The 15,022-nt window shown below is 42.5% G+C and overlaps 1 protein-coding gene across 5 annotated transcripts in view; it reads left to right on the top strand.

Annotated features, from left to right (window-relative positions):
* LOC119655307 (protein timeless) overlaps nucleotides 1-15,022 on the top strand; it is a 130,596-nt gene that overhangs the window by 80,161 nt on the left and 35,413 nt on the right. For 4 of the 5 annotated variants that reach the window (XM_038061157.1, XM_038061173.1, XM_038061148.1 and 1 more), the window contains 5 exons: nucleotides 5,958-6,116; nucleotides 6,243-6,405; nucleotides 6,483-6,692; nucleotides 6,752-6,887; nucleotides 9,384-9,467. In XM_038061157.1, coding sequence (XP_037917085.1) covers nucleotides 5,958-6,116; nucleotides 6,243-6,405; nucleotides 6,483-6,692; nucleotides 6,752-6,887; nucleotides 9,384-9,467 — 752 coding nt within the window. The remainder of the gene's footprint in view (nucleotides 1-5,957; nucleotides 6,117-6,242; nucleotides 6,406-6,482; nucleotides 6,693-6,751; nucleotides 6,888-9,383; nucleotides 9,468-15,022) is intronic. The other variant, XM_038061165.1, reaches the window with a different exon arrangement.

The raw sequence follows: 15,022 nt of genomic DNA, 5'->3' as shown, positions 1-15,022 counted from the left end.
ATGGCGGAGGGGGAGGGAGTTCTTTGCACACTTCAGCCCTTCATCAGTTTACAGTTGCAGTGAATGATACACCAACATTTTTCCGGTTTTTCTACGGACAGCCTAGTAAATGTTTAATAAAGAATTGCTACCCAAATCGATCAATACATTTCCGACTTTTTTGTAGTATTGTCTAATCGCTGAATCAAGGGTTTGTGAAGATGTCAACTATTAAAAAAATGGCGATGCTTACATTTTTCTCTAACGAAAAAAGATTTTTTTGAAAATCATTCGTTGAGCGAATAGTTATAATCATATAAAAGAACTATGAATTATTAGTTTTTTAGTAATCATGCCCACCGCGAACTTACTTTCAAAAAAATATGATTCTCAGATAACCGCGTTTAAAGTTTCAAGTTTGATTTTTCATATTAAAAGTTAACTTAATTGAACTTACATTGAGTCAGTCGTCGATTGCTTCTACTCCTAAATATCGATTTGATGATACCTACAAACTCCCGGCAACTATAAGCAGCATATACATGGATGAAGGTACGAAAGTGTATACTTGTGTTATAAATAGATTTACCTTCGGACCTAACGGACCTTCGCACCCACTGGAACGACACGAAAGGACCAACGCCTACTGTGAACAACACGACAGAATATTCCCTGGTGTATTCACTAGATATTGAAAGCACTATTATTAAGTTACGTCTTTTAGACAAATGCCTTTGTCCACCTCAGACAACAGACAGGTAAATATCACCGCCTGTTTCAGACATCAGAGAGGTAAATGTCTGTTTTCTCCCGGAGTATGTGAGTCCAGAGGATATCCCGGTTTCCATGGTACCAGTATACCCCTGGTAAGGTTTCGTGACCAATTGCCACCTCAGATGAGCTCCCGTGCAGACTCGGGTCTGATCGCCCTGATTAGGCCTTTGGAGCATTCGCCTAGTACATCACGGCCGGCAAGCCAATGCGATACAGCGTCTCCCGGTGCCACTACTATGGAGGTTCTCCTCGGCCACTTGATTTCGGTTCAGCCGACAGAGTTGCTGCCCCGTCTTCCTCACCGCCACCTCTGAGCACCAGCAACACAGATCAAGGGCGCAACAACCGGTATCCGGTCTAGGCCTGTCTTAATAAGGAATTACAATCATCCCGGTTTTGCGCCGAGGCTCACCAACTCGATACCCCTAAAAGCTGTCTGGCGGCCTGACCTACGCCACCGTTTCATCTGAGACAGGATCTCGCTCGTTCTCCTTTTCTTCTAGATATTGCCCTTATAGACTTTTCGAGCTGGATCATCCTTAGTCATACGGATTATTGAGCCGGATTTTATCCACAACTTGGTGGTCCTGGTATCGCTCATAAAATCGTCCATTCGCATGCAGAGGGCCAAACATTCTTCGGAGGATTCTTCTCTCGAACGCGGCCAAGAGTTCGCAATTTCTCTTGCTGAGAACCTCCCAAGACAGAACATTAGTACAGAACAATCTCAACTTGATCTTGGTGTTGAAATAATTGCATTTCCAAATTTTAGACAAGGCAGTGAAATCGGATCTAGTGCTGTTGATGCGTCGGGTAACAACTAGTTCGGTATCATCGTCGGTAGAAACCACTCTTCCCAGAAATATAAATTGATCAAAGCATTAAAGCGGATAGGAAGAGTGCGATGTCTCGTCAGACCTTGGCTTTGTTGGAGTTTATATTTAATTCAACTACTACTGCTTGCCTTTCTTTCCAAATCCAGAGTCATTTGGCCAAGGTCTATGATCCAATGAGAGAACAAATAGATCTCGTTACAAAAAAAAATATCGGTGACAAGATGCAACCCTGGTGGATTCCGCTTTGAACCTTGAATTCTTCTGAGATTTTGCCTCGATAAAGCACGTGACATTTTGCGTCATCATATGTCCCTTTGATAACAACCATTCATTTCGGCGGAATGTCGCTTCTGCGTAGAGCATATTCATGCTTCCAAAAGGTGCGGCGAAGATTGAAATTTCGCATACTTTTCCAAAATGATCCGTAGAGTGTTGATGTGATCAATCCAGCACGATCGAAAGCGAAAATCAGTCTGCCACACTCGAAACGGGTACCCTTTTCGGAATCTTAACCATCATCCCTTACTTTTATGGGATAGGTTTCGAATTCCCGCGATTTCCGTACGAGTGGGAGCAGTAGATCTGCAGTAACGGCAGGCGCTGCAATAAATCACTCTGCCTAGATACCGTCGAACTTTACTCCCTTTGAGTAGCCATCGAGGCTGAGATGATTTCTCTACTGCTTGGAGGAACAGCCCGCATCAGCATGTCAGCAAGAGGCGGAACTTCATTGAATATGATACAGTTAAGAACCATGGTGAATTGTTTCTTCCACCTTTCCAATTGTTCCTCATCATGGATGGGGAATCGATCGTTCACATACTTCACAGGACCATCGAAAGATTTGCGACAACATGCAAGTTCTTTCGTGATGCAGTAAACATTTCTGAAATCATTGGATTCGGCGACATATTCCGCTTCCCTGACTAGTGCGATAACAAATTCCCTTTTGTTATGGTTGGTGAACTTCGTGGGATTTCGCGTGTATCGGAGTTCGAGCGCTTTACGCAATCCCTTTCGTTCATCGATCGGCTTCCACGATTCCGCAGTCGGTCAGATCTTAGGATGCTCCTTCGGGACGTGCCCGATGATCTGCGTAATACCCGAGAAACGAGCAGCTTGATGGAGGCCCAATGCTCATAGATATTCTCAGGCGAGCGACTTTGTGTATCTTCCGTTCCATCAGTTAAATAGCTTTCCAAATGTTGAACATGGATCATGCAAGCGGTCGATATTGAACTTAGGGGTTGCAGTGGTCCAATCCTGCGGGAGGTGACGCGTGTGTGCTCCAATCGTACAGATGGTGATCCTTTTCGAGGTCGATGTCAACGGCTCTCTTGTTACGCACATACAAAAGACAACTTCTAAATCTACTGCTGCTCCTGAAGTGGTCAATTTGATTGCTTGTGTGGTGTCGGTCAACTGAAACCAAACTGACTTTAGGGCAGGTTCTGTGCTCTCACAAAGCACCGCCAATGGAGGTGGTGGAAGATGCAAAAAGATGCAAGACCGTGCTTCTCCATTACGTGTCTGAGCAGCGCAGTAAAGAAGGACAAAGCTCGCTGCTGGCAGGATCTGGTCGATAAGGTAAATGGGGACCCGTGGGGACTCGATTACAAACTGGTAACCTGAAAAATCGGGGCTCTGCTGAAACCCTGTTCATGTAAGGTCGAGCAGATGGACCGCATTGTAAGGGCACTATTCCCTGCGTACTCTGTATGGGATGATGACGTCGGCGCAGAGAGCGCAGGGGACCGTCCATTTTTCTCTATAAAAGAGTTGGAACAGGCAGTCCTCTCTATAAAAAGCAAGAAGGCGCTAGGACCTGATGGTATTCCAACAGAGGTATACAAACTGGTATTCCAACACCGGCTAGACCTACTGCTCGGCGTATTCAACGCTTGCCTGAAAGAGGGCACTTTCCCTGTTCGTTGGAAAGTGGCGAGGTTTGCGCTGATTCACAAAGGGAAAGGCGACCCTGATTTGCCGTCTTCATACCGCCTGTTTGAGACTGCTGGAAAAGTGTTCGAAAGGCTCATCAGAATTAGACTCGCTGAAGCGATACGCCCTGCCGTAGATTTATCTCCCCGGCAGTTTGGTTTTTAAGCAGGGAGATCCACAGTTGATGCTTTCATGCAACTCGTGGATGCCGTTCGACGAGCGGAAGCACATTGCCGCCGAACTCGACGGGTGGTGCTCCTCGTAACGCTTGACGTCAGAAAGGCCTTTGATTTCTTAAGATGGAAAGACATTCTAAACACACTATTCAATACTTTATGCGTGCCGAACTATCTCTTACGGATATTGAGGGACTATCTGAGGAATCGCTCCCTGCTCTATTAAACACGGTTATGTAGATGATGGCGCGGCGCTTGTTGCCGGACGTACTGTCGAACAGGCGCAAAGCAGGCTCGGCATATTGATGCGACGAGTAACCAGATGGATGACTACTCATGGTTTCAACCTTGCACTGGAAAAAATCAAAGCAGTCATCCTGACTAAAAAGAGAATTCCGACCCTGCGTCCCATATAGTTCAGCGAGTCGATAATCGAGTCAAAACGAGCGGTAAAATACCTCGTGCTGACTCTTGACTCAAAGATGAGCTTTTTTGAGCAAATCAAAGCAGCAGTGAACGAGGCTGCAACTGGAGTTTCGGCGTTAAGTAAGCTAATGGCAAACGTCTTCTGATGAGTTTAACGCAGACTGTCCTGCTCTACGGTGCAGAGGTATGGGCTGACGTTCTTGGCAAGGAAGACGGGGAGCTTTGCGGGTGGCGTCTGCGTACTCACTGTCTCTGAACCGGCCGTGATGGTGATCGTGGGAGTGATCCCCGTTGCCCTTCTTGCTAAGGAGCGTCAAGCCATATGCAAGCGCAAGGGAGATGAGCCAAGGGATATTGTTGCTCGTGAAGAAGGGCAACGCACTCTAGAGGATTGGCAGCTCTCTTGGCGAAATGAAACTAGAGGTAAATGGACTGCGCGGCTCATCGGCAACTTAGGTATGTGGCTGAATCGGAAGCATGGTGAGACTGACTATTTCATTACCCAATTTGTAAGTGGGCATGGAAGTTTTCAGTCTTACCTGCACAAGATTGGAAAGGCGCGATCTCAGGATTGTATATTGCAATGCAGTTGTGGACGAAGCCCATCACTGTTTTTTTTTCTTGTGGAAGGTGGAATGGGGTTTGTCAGCGGCTCTATTTAAACGGGGATCTCTGTTCAGACAACATTATCGAAGAGATGCTGAGGAGTGCTGACAAGTGGAGTTGGGTTACCCATTACGTTTGGGTCCTTCTCGTTGCTAAGAAGATATAGCTCGACCGGTGGAGGAGCCGGATGGCAGGGGGTCTCTTGAACTGACAGTTCCCTTGCTCTTTTCCTTTTCCGTTGGTGAAAAGAATTCCCTACTTTGAAGACTCCGCAAGGCGGGAGAGTTGGGGGCTAGCCTGAAGTAATGTGACAAACGGTTCCAACCTAGCTCTCTGACGACGGGGTAGTCCGACGTACCGACCCGGGAGTCCAACACTCTATGCGTAAATGCAAAATTACGTGGCTGAGCGTGAACCCTGAACTGCGTGGAATTGCTTGAAGACAGGAAGTCACCGTTGGTGCATAACACTGTGATGCTAAGAAATTAGATTTTCGTTTGCTACTTGTAGCCCAGCCTAAAATTAATAGACAAAGGGTAGCTTCCACCAAACTACAATTTTTGGTTTTAAACGTAAATATATATTTGAGGAGCGACTTAACCTTCTTTGTTAGTACAAAGCTACTGTGATGCTTCTTCCATCATACGTGAACCTTGCCGTCAGAAGTCTATCAGAAACGGGTCGTAGGTAAGGAGAGCGCGCCTTACGGTAGCCACACTGAACTCGCGTCTGCTACCACTTGGTTTTCCAGAGTACAAAAGCACATTGCCATTAGTGTGGCAAGAGGGAAAGGAATATTCTCCAGAGTCCCACTATCTTATTTCGTTTAGGCGCAGAATGCGCAACTTATATGGTTGGAATTCTCTCTCGAGTTGGAGAAAGCGAGGATTCTCGCTACCGTTGTCGTGAAGCGCGCATTCCAAAAACCAGTCATAGTCTGTTGCCGATAGCCAGAACTCTTCACTGAGAGGTCACTCCCTATCCGAGGCGTTGTTGATGTTTTAGTAGCAGTAAAGTTTCAGAGTTTCTTGGTTGCTAGGCCATGACTTTCTATTCCTTATAATTACCTTTTATGACAAGCAGGGAAGACTTTGAGTGCATTCTTAAGCCCCAACTCACCGGGGACACAGCAGAATTTTTAATTTTATACATATACTTCCAAATGATTTAACAAAAGTTGGTCATGGGCTCAAATGTTCTATTTAAAATATTATTTCAGGATATTATCAACCTGGTTGAATACGATGATCTCATGAAATTCGAAGATGCAGAATATCAAAGGAATATTACAAAAACACCATCCCCGTCTACAAGTACAAAGGAGTCAGGCATTGAGATACGAGATTCCTATGTCTGCAAAGCATCTGATGATATACAGGTAATCTTTTTGTGAATATTATTTAAATTTCGATTGCATTTTTTAGCATTTACCATCTTTTGAAACAATACATCTGCTTTCAATTGTCTAATTTGTAAAAGAATTCCATTTACAATTTTATACCAGGTGCTTAAGGATCGTCTTCTGAAGGAGAACAAAGGAGAATCTTTGCAATGGCTCCAGAAAGTTCTAATTGAATGCTGTCATGTTAAGCTGGTGCTCAGAGGCGACATTAAAGCAGATGAATATGATACTAACATACTAGAACCAATTCCTTATCATTGCATTTGTAAGTAATAAATCAAAAGAGTCGATGTTCATATTTCTTAACGATCGCTATCATACTTTCTAAAATGCTCCTTACAGTGAAGAAAAAGTCGATACCCTTGGTCCCATGGAATTCTGAACAAACATCAATTCTCCTCTACCAACCATTCGTTTTGCTACTCCATAAGTTGGGCTTTCATCTACCCGCTGATGCTGGTAAGCTATTTGTGAGGATACCCGACTTTTGGACAGCCGACATATTATACAGCACCGCACAGAAGCTGGGGCCCGTAAATAAATGTGAGTTAGGTGAGGTAATCGATTAACGTTATTATCACGTTGAAAGATACCCTTGTTTCTATTTCAAGCGCTAATTAAATTCGATTTGAGTCTGCTGAAAGTCGAAGCTGGACAAGTAGACGAACTACCGGCACTACAAGAGGACACCAGCAATAAGGAAATGTTTGCAGTGCCGCGGACAAAACGCACTAATTCAATTATAAGGTACGAAACTTAATTTAAATTAGATTCAGAAGTAAGAAACCAATCTTAAATCTGCCTTGTATGACATAAGTCAGTATTTTGAAGATTGGTAAACCGATATGGTTCTGTAACATTTCAAAGTGCACATACAAGCACTCTATCGATGAAGTTTGCATGTGACTGTCTCCACGTAATAAATGCATAGGAGCATCTGTCGCAATGTTATAAATTCACAAGTGTCCATTTCCCTGATATCTGCTTCTTTTTCACGTTTTCTATGTTTTCCACAAATTATCATATCAGTTGCAAAAATACGATGCAACCTTGCAGTAACTGCAACTCGTAATGTCTCCTCTTGTTATTTAAGGGGGTCATCCCGTGTGTCGGGTTGGAGAAATCGATTTTTTTTTTTTTGCATGAATTGTATCTATATATAGTGGAGAATATGTGGGCAAAGGGATTTTCCGATATTCCGAGTCCTTCAGAAATTACAGGGTTAAACAGGTAAGGAGTTTGCAGCCGCAGCTAGAGTACTCGATGAGAAAGAGCATCGAATCTTTTTTTACCCTGTTAGTTTTTGGCTCAGGTGCCTTATAAATTTGAACACAGGTATAATTATAAAAAGATGAAAAACCAATCAATTGTCTAAACTTATTTGTTGTTTGGAATAAAAAGGATAATTCAGTCTAGAGTGAGCACTGAAAGGCTTTCAAGCTACACTCTCTTATATTTTGTTTGTGTTTGTGTGTTCAGTGATTTTTTTAACTGGATCGTACGAAGGGAGATCGCGTTAACGTTCAACGTCATGTTCGCACTAAAAAACGAGTATTTCATGGGAATCGATAGTTATCAGAGAAGAAAAAGGACTTCGCATCAACATCAGCAAAGAAACTTTTAGCAAGCATGAACATGGATGTTCCAATTGGGACAAGTTTTGTATATTGTATATTGGATTTTACTGCAGTTGTCTCCGGTATTTCTGCAAATTTCTACAAATAATTAAATGTACGTAGTAGTAAAAACGGAATACGTAAGACATGTCGAGAAAAGAATGGGAACGCGGCTTAGAAATGCAAAGAAGAATCACAAAGGCATTGGTGGAAAAGGGGCTGGAAAACTTACTGATAAGGACCTCACTACATTTTCTGGGCTAGCTATTCGTTGACACGCAAATTCGATAGAAGGAATGAAGCAAGAAATTTGGGAAACTTTCTTCCATAATTGTTCTACAGACAAAAATCCTCAGCATCAAAATTGTCCAGCAGGCGAGGACAGTTGGTGCAAACGGCGCAAAGCGGATGCTAAAGGAGAACTGGATAGTTTTCACCACGAGAAGGCACCTTTGACTGAAGGAGTTCAAACAGTCATCAAACCAATCTATGAAGATTTGTCACGAGATGATCTCTTGAATAGATGTTTAGGAGCAGAGACCCGGAATAACAAGGAGCCGTTAAATGCATTGAACTGAACTTTCGCTCCTAAACACCTTCATTCTGGGGCCAAGGTCGTAGAAATAGCCACTTTTCTGGCTGTAATTATTTTCAATGAAGGATTCAATGGCATTCTTAAAATCCTAGAGGCAATGGGATGTCAAGTTGGTCAGATATGTCAGGTTTATGCCGACCGCCGTAATGAAGTGCGAATTTGGCGGTCCGAACGACCATCGACTGACCTCGCTAAAAGAGCCACAATTGACACCAGAGAGCAACAATCGGCCTTACAAGACTTTTTTGAAGGATCGGAGGGTGCTCTCTATGGACCAGGTATAGCAGATTAATGGTGGGCTGAAATTTTACTGTTGATAATCACATTTAAATTTTCAAATGCGTTTTTCTCGAAACTGCATCTTGAAAATCGGCTGCCACCATAGCTCAAAATCTATCCAACCAAATTCTTTGAAATTTTCACGGCTTCTTTAGTACATATTTCTACGGTCCGCAAACTAGGATAATTGCAATCGGACTGGTCGTTTTTTTTTTATTCATAAAAAAAGCCGTAAAAAAACACCAAAATCCAAAAAATTAAGTTTAAAAGCCCACCAAAAATTTACCTTTTAATATTTTCCAATTATCCTAGTTTGCGGACCGTGGAATATTGTCCACATTAAAATGCCGTTTAGCTTTTTTTCCTCAGATGAACACAGCGCCCTCCAGCGTGGCAGCAGAAAAACACCTTTTTTTGGAGATGGGTGCATAAATTAACACCTATTCCGAAAATTAGCAACGAAATCAAGCTGAAAAATTTACCACATATACTAGAGATATCAATAAACATATGGTGAAAAAATCACGTTTCTATCTTTATCCAGTCCTTCAAAATAATTTTTCAAAAAAAGGCAAAAAAAACGGCCTTCACACGGGATGACCCCCTTAAGCCAGAACGAAAACTGTTACAGTGTTATGTGCTTATGCTCTAATGAAATGACTTACATCTAAATCGTGAATTCAAATTAAAACCAGATGCAAAAAATCAGATTAAACCATTAACACGCAATCCTTTCTTCTTGTTTCATTACAGGTTTACGCCCGATGGCGAGTCAACACCAACAGTTCCGAATTGGCTGCAGGTTGTAATGAGAAGTAAATGCATCTCGACTGATAAGTAAGTAATGATAATTGTCATGCAACTCATTATGTGAAGTAAACTAGATATTGGTCAGGTAATATTTCAAGGAAACGTTTTCAGAATTAATGTCATGCCCAAATCTAGATAAGTTTTGTCCTTACTTGTAGAAAAGCTAAGTTGAGTCTGTAATTACTTTCCATAGATAAGGGTAAAGACAATATTTTTATCGTGACATGGATCTAAACAAATTCAGAATCTTTAGGGATAATTGAATCTTTTGGTGTTAGTTATGTTAATGTATGCCAACAGTCTACAACGGAAGATGCATAGATCAGTCTTACGATATCTTCTTTGTTGCAAGAACTGATTTTAGATTGGAGGACACTGTAACAGTTTGACAGAAAAGTTCGTAGGCTAGCATAGAAATTTTTTTTTATAAAGTTTGATTTTGATATTCTTTATAGTTGCCTTCGAGGGCGACACAACGTTTACAGCGGTCATTCAATTTTTTGATACCACTTTTATAGTATGATTTGTCTTTGGTCTCAAAATAGGCCTCAGTTTCGGCGAATACTTTTTCATCGGATGGCTCCGGATGGCTCAAGTGGTTAGAGCGCTGGGCTGTCGTAGCGGAAGGTCGCGGTTCAAATCTCGCTGGGGGCAGAGGAATTTGTTATCGTGATTGGATGTCGGACACCAGTCGACTCAGCTGTGAATGAGTACCTGAGTCAAATCAGGGTAATAATCTCGGTCGAGCGCAATGCTGACCACATTGCCTCCCACAGTGTACTGTGGTGTACCGTTACGGTCTTGAATGAAGTGCTCTAACACACTTCAAGGCCCTGATCCAATATGGATTGTTGCGCCAACGATTATTATATTATTATTACTTTTTCATCGGCGCTAATTTCTTTCCAGCGAGCATTCCCTTGAGGTATGAGAATAAGAAAAGTCGCTGGGAGCCACACTTGGAGAATGCGGTGGATGCCGCAGCAATTCGAAGCCAAATTCATGCAATTTTGGCATCGTTTTCATTGATTTGTGACACGGTGCATTGTCTGGATGAAACAACACTTTCTTTTTGTTCAAATGGGACCGTTTTTCCGCGATTTCATCTTTCAAGCCCTCCAATAATGCTATGTAAAAGTCGCTCTTCTCAAGACAGTCAATGAATATCATACCATGCGCATCCCAAGGCATAGCCTTGCCGGCCGACTGTTGCGTCTTTGCACGCTTTGGAGTCAGTCCACTTGCAGTCCACTCAAATGACGATTGTTTTGATTCTGATGTGAGGTAATTGAGCCAAATTTCGGCCATTGTCGCATATTGACTCATAAATTCGGGTTCTTTTATGAAGGAAGAGCTCCAACACTGCTTAGAATCGTCAACTCGTCGTTGTTTTTGGTCGACTGTGAGCTCGCGCGCCACTCACTTTGAACAGAGCTTTCGCATACCCAAACATTTGCACGATTGCACGATATGTCCAACAGGTTCCTTTGATGCCTTCAACTATCTCGATCAACTTCACTTTGACGTCATTAAAAATTATTTTGTGGACTTTTTTGATATTTTCGTCAGTAACAGCCTCTTTGGAGCGTTCACATCATCCTCGATGCCCATCTCGCCTCGTTTAAACTTAGCAAACCACTTCTCAATGGTTGATTTGCCTGGTGCAAAGTGCGAATAATGTATTTGAAACCAAACCTTGGCTTCAACGGGATTTTTTTTCGCCAAAAAGCAATACTTTATTAACACACGGAATTCATTTTTAACCATTTTCTTTAAACTAACAGAAGTTGCTTCACTCCAAATGCTGCATTATACAAACTACTAGTCTGACCGCTGTCAAATTTCTACATGTGTCTTTTGAAGCTTACAGAAATCATGAGAATTTAGTACTAGTAGCGCCATCTGTGTGTGCCTACGAACTATCCCTCCTTATGAAGTTTGACTAAAAATAACCCATTTTATTATTGAGGTTGAAATTTTCAAAAAGCTAATCAGAGTTAAAGAATCATGTCTCGCTAAGCTACCACTGAGATTCTCTCCATCCAGTAGCTTCCTTTTCATATTTCGGTTCCACATTTTTATCGAAAAGATTCTGTTAAAATCAGCATCTTGTTTGGCTTTATTGTGAAATTAGCTGCTTCTTTTTTGGCAGCCGTTCGGCTTAACTATGTTCAGTCGTCTTGATAGACTTAGGATATCTGTCAAGTTTTAGACTTATTCACATGGAAGCGTAATCGTTGACTGTGCCTAATTGCATGCTCTTTGATGACCTCATTAACCGCCTACATTTACAAGTCTGCACAAATCTCCATTCCGAATATACCAGGGAGGGTCTACTATACTTCTTAGGACTTCAATGCGGTATGTTATAAGTTCATATACAAACGGCGGTTTTTGGTAAGAAAATGGCGTTGCTATTCAACATAATCTACGCCTAATAAGTACTTCGATGGGTGGACGGAAGCTACAATTGTAGTAACAAAAGGTTTCACCTTTAAAAAAACCTGTTCATTGGAACCAGATGGTCACAAGATTGTGACCTAGAAAGGCCTTGCAATTTGATCACAATACTGCCGAGTCGGTTATTACTTGCACCAGTACACCTTTTTTTATGATACGAACGCCTATGCTGTGCTATACTTACAGATAATGAGAGGTCCTTCTAGACCTTCTAGCCTGGATATTTTGCCCCTGGAGTAGGCGTTTTCTTATCACCTCTTCATAATGCTAAAATTCTGGTCTTTGACGGAAGTATTTTCCAAAGGAAATAATTGATGGCATTGATGTGTACGGGATATTCTGGAAATACAGCTAAACCTTCTGAGTTGCTGCATTCTGCATGTTATTGTTATTGGTACGTTGCTTTATACTAAACTTGTTTTTGGGGCTAAAATTCCCGGTAAGGATTGAGGTTGTGATCTACTTATTGAGAATTCGGGGTTTGGTCTCTTGCACTTTAAACTCTCCTTAAAATTCTTCCATAGTTTTCCATTTCAATTTTCAGGTAGGTAACGAATTCGTTCGTGGTCCGCTGACCGAAATGGGCAATGGAGTAGTCGCGCGTCGGGGACCTCAACGAGTCCTGCAGTGTACCAGCCCATGCACGTTCACAGCACAAAAAACTAACCTCGTTGGGAGCTCCGGCGGCTCGAACGAAATTCCGAAAGATGACGCAGTGCTGGAGAGCCTTAGGGACAACCGCAAATACAAATTTCGGTAGTTTCTCTTTTTTGGATCAACCTCCGAAATACTCTCCGATACCTCTGAAAAGGGAAATAAGTCATATATTTCGCAAGGACGTATTCCATGCAGTATAGATCGTGTACTGCATACCCATGCATTTGAACTACGAATCGGTTGGTCACTAGCAATTATTTATATTCGTCAATGAACAAGGATGTTAACTTCTGGGCGAGACAGTGCATCGCGTGCCTGAAGTATTAAGTCATTACTAATTTGGTTTCGGAGTTAGGCAAACTCCTAGGCTTCAAACGTCATCGAACGACTGCCTACCACCCGCAAAACAATAGGATGCTGGCATAGGACGCTGAAAGCTGCTATAATGGCACACGATGACTCTTCAAATTTGCAAGTCCTGCTTTTCGTTTTACTTCTTCTACTCGTGAAGAGCTTGCTTGAGACTCCCTAGCGACCTTGCCCTCGATACTAGGTCAGCCCTTTCCACCGTCGACGGCAGGCCTAAGAATGTCTCGTGTGCAGGCTAAAGCCATTTGTCCCGGGAATGAGGTCTCTTAGAAGAAAAGTACACGTCGCGTGAGATTCGATCTGCTGGCGGCGGGTTTTGTCGCTGAAGCTCAGTATCAGCTGGGGGTGGGGTAGTGTGGAAGTGCTGCAATGTGTGTGCGGCTAAGCGGAAATTCACCCGAGCTTCACACGAAAATAAGTGCAGCACAGCTCAGCACGACTGAGTAACTCAAAACATACCCGAATGAGCAACTCGCCTATCAGGATGACAGCCACGAGAACGGCGAAGGAACCGGGCTTGTGAGTGTCTACTGCCAGCTGCCCATCGCTTTTATACTTAGAATTGAACTGATTTCATTGAGAAAGAAAGTTTAGAATATGAATTGAATTTCCTTTGAAAAATAAATAAACTAAAATGTTATAACTAAACTAGCGCCTCATGCAGTTGAGATCAAAAACGCTGGAGACCTTTCATGCACATTAATAGTCTAACACAATGGGATACACTTTCATTGAGAGACACTGCTTTTTAAGGTTTTGTGTAAAACAATTCAAGGTTTTGTGTAAAACAAAAGCTTACTAAAATTGGTTTACTGTCTGTCTGTCTGTCCGTCTTTCTGTTTGCCCGTCACACCCATTTTTCTTAGAGACGGTTGTAGCGATTGATACCAAATGGTGGAAAGGTGGGAACTGTGAACGCTCACGCATACAGTAAGTTACATAATTCTACGTCGAATTTAAGGGGGAGTCCCCGTACATGCAAAAGAGGGTGTGCATTTTTTTTTCATCAAATACAGTCGTGTGGGGTATCAAATAAAAGGTCTTGGCTAGTATTTTTTCAGGCCTTAGTTAGTTTTGACATTTATTGGAAAGGTAGAGAGTACGGGGGGATGAAAGTGATCATTTCTTTTACGGACCCATTCTCAGAAACTACCTAACCGAAAAATCTTCAAAAAAATCAGAAGACTGCCACTACATGATGCCTAGGTTTCGAAATACCCTACGTACTTATATCTGTTGAAATAAAGTTAATAATAGTATATTACTGTATTTTTTAGTAATTGGCTGCCAAACTCCTCTTAAGTTCATGCTAATACCACGAAATTTTGCAGCAACGTAGGCTATAATAGGAAGCATGATCCTACCACCTGGTGAAAGCTGCACTATTACTAACAAAGTTATAAGGGGTCAAAGTTGTCGCTTCTGTTCAAATTCAACATTTTGAATGTCAATATCACTTGAAAGTGGATATTTGCACATAATAAATGCATATATTACGTGCTAGGTTCTAATGGGATAAATTCACACTCAAATATCTTTATAAAAGAAATACACAAAACCTTTCCTACCTGAAGCGTCCAGCTTCCGGTTTTCGCGGAAGGTTGCAGCAGTGTATGGGATTCTCACCTACTAAAACCACCCCCACTTTCTCCTTCTTCCCGCCGAAAAACGTTATTTCGCGGGGAGGACTACGCTTTAAGCGACCAAACCTTCCGTTCTTTGTGTCCTCTTTGCGCACTCCGCTTTCCAAGTTTCTCCTGCATACTTTTGATTGCGGAGTTCACCGTACACCAGTTCCCCTCCGACTTCAGCATTTCTCCAGCCCCTTTTCCGCTGTCTTTTGTTCTACAAGGTCAAGCTGAACTATCTCCAGTCATGTTTTTTCGGCGCTAATGGTTTCGTTAGCGTACACTTCAAAGTCTTCAGGTTATTTTGCGACGACAACCATGGTTAGATCATCTGCGAAACCGACCGCCCCCTTTGGCACGGGAAGAACGAGAACCGCATTGTACATCACGTTCCATAGGAGAGGACCCAACACTGAGCTCTGTGATACTACTGCGGTAACGGTGTACTGTTTGGATCCCTCATCCGTA

Source organism: Hermetia illucens, chromosome 1, assembly GCF_905115235.1.
Source record: "Hermetia illucens chromosome 1, iHerIll2.2.curated.20191125, whole genome shotgun sequence".
NCBI lineage: Eukaryota > Metazoa > Arthropoda > Insecta > Diptera > Stratiomyidae > Hermetia > Hermetia illucens.
Note: the sequence above shows the minus strand (reverse complement) of the source record. Positions and strands in the feature narration are given on the sequence as shown.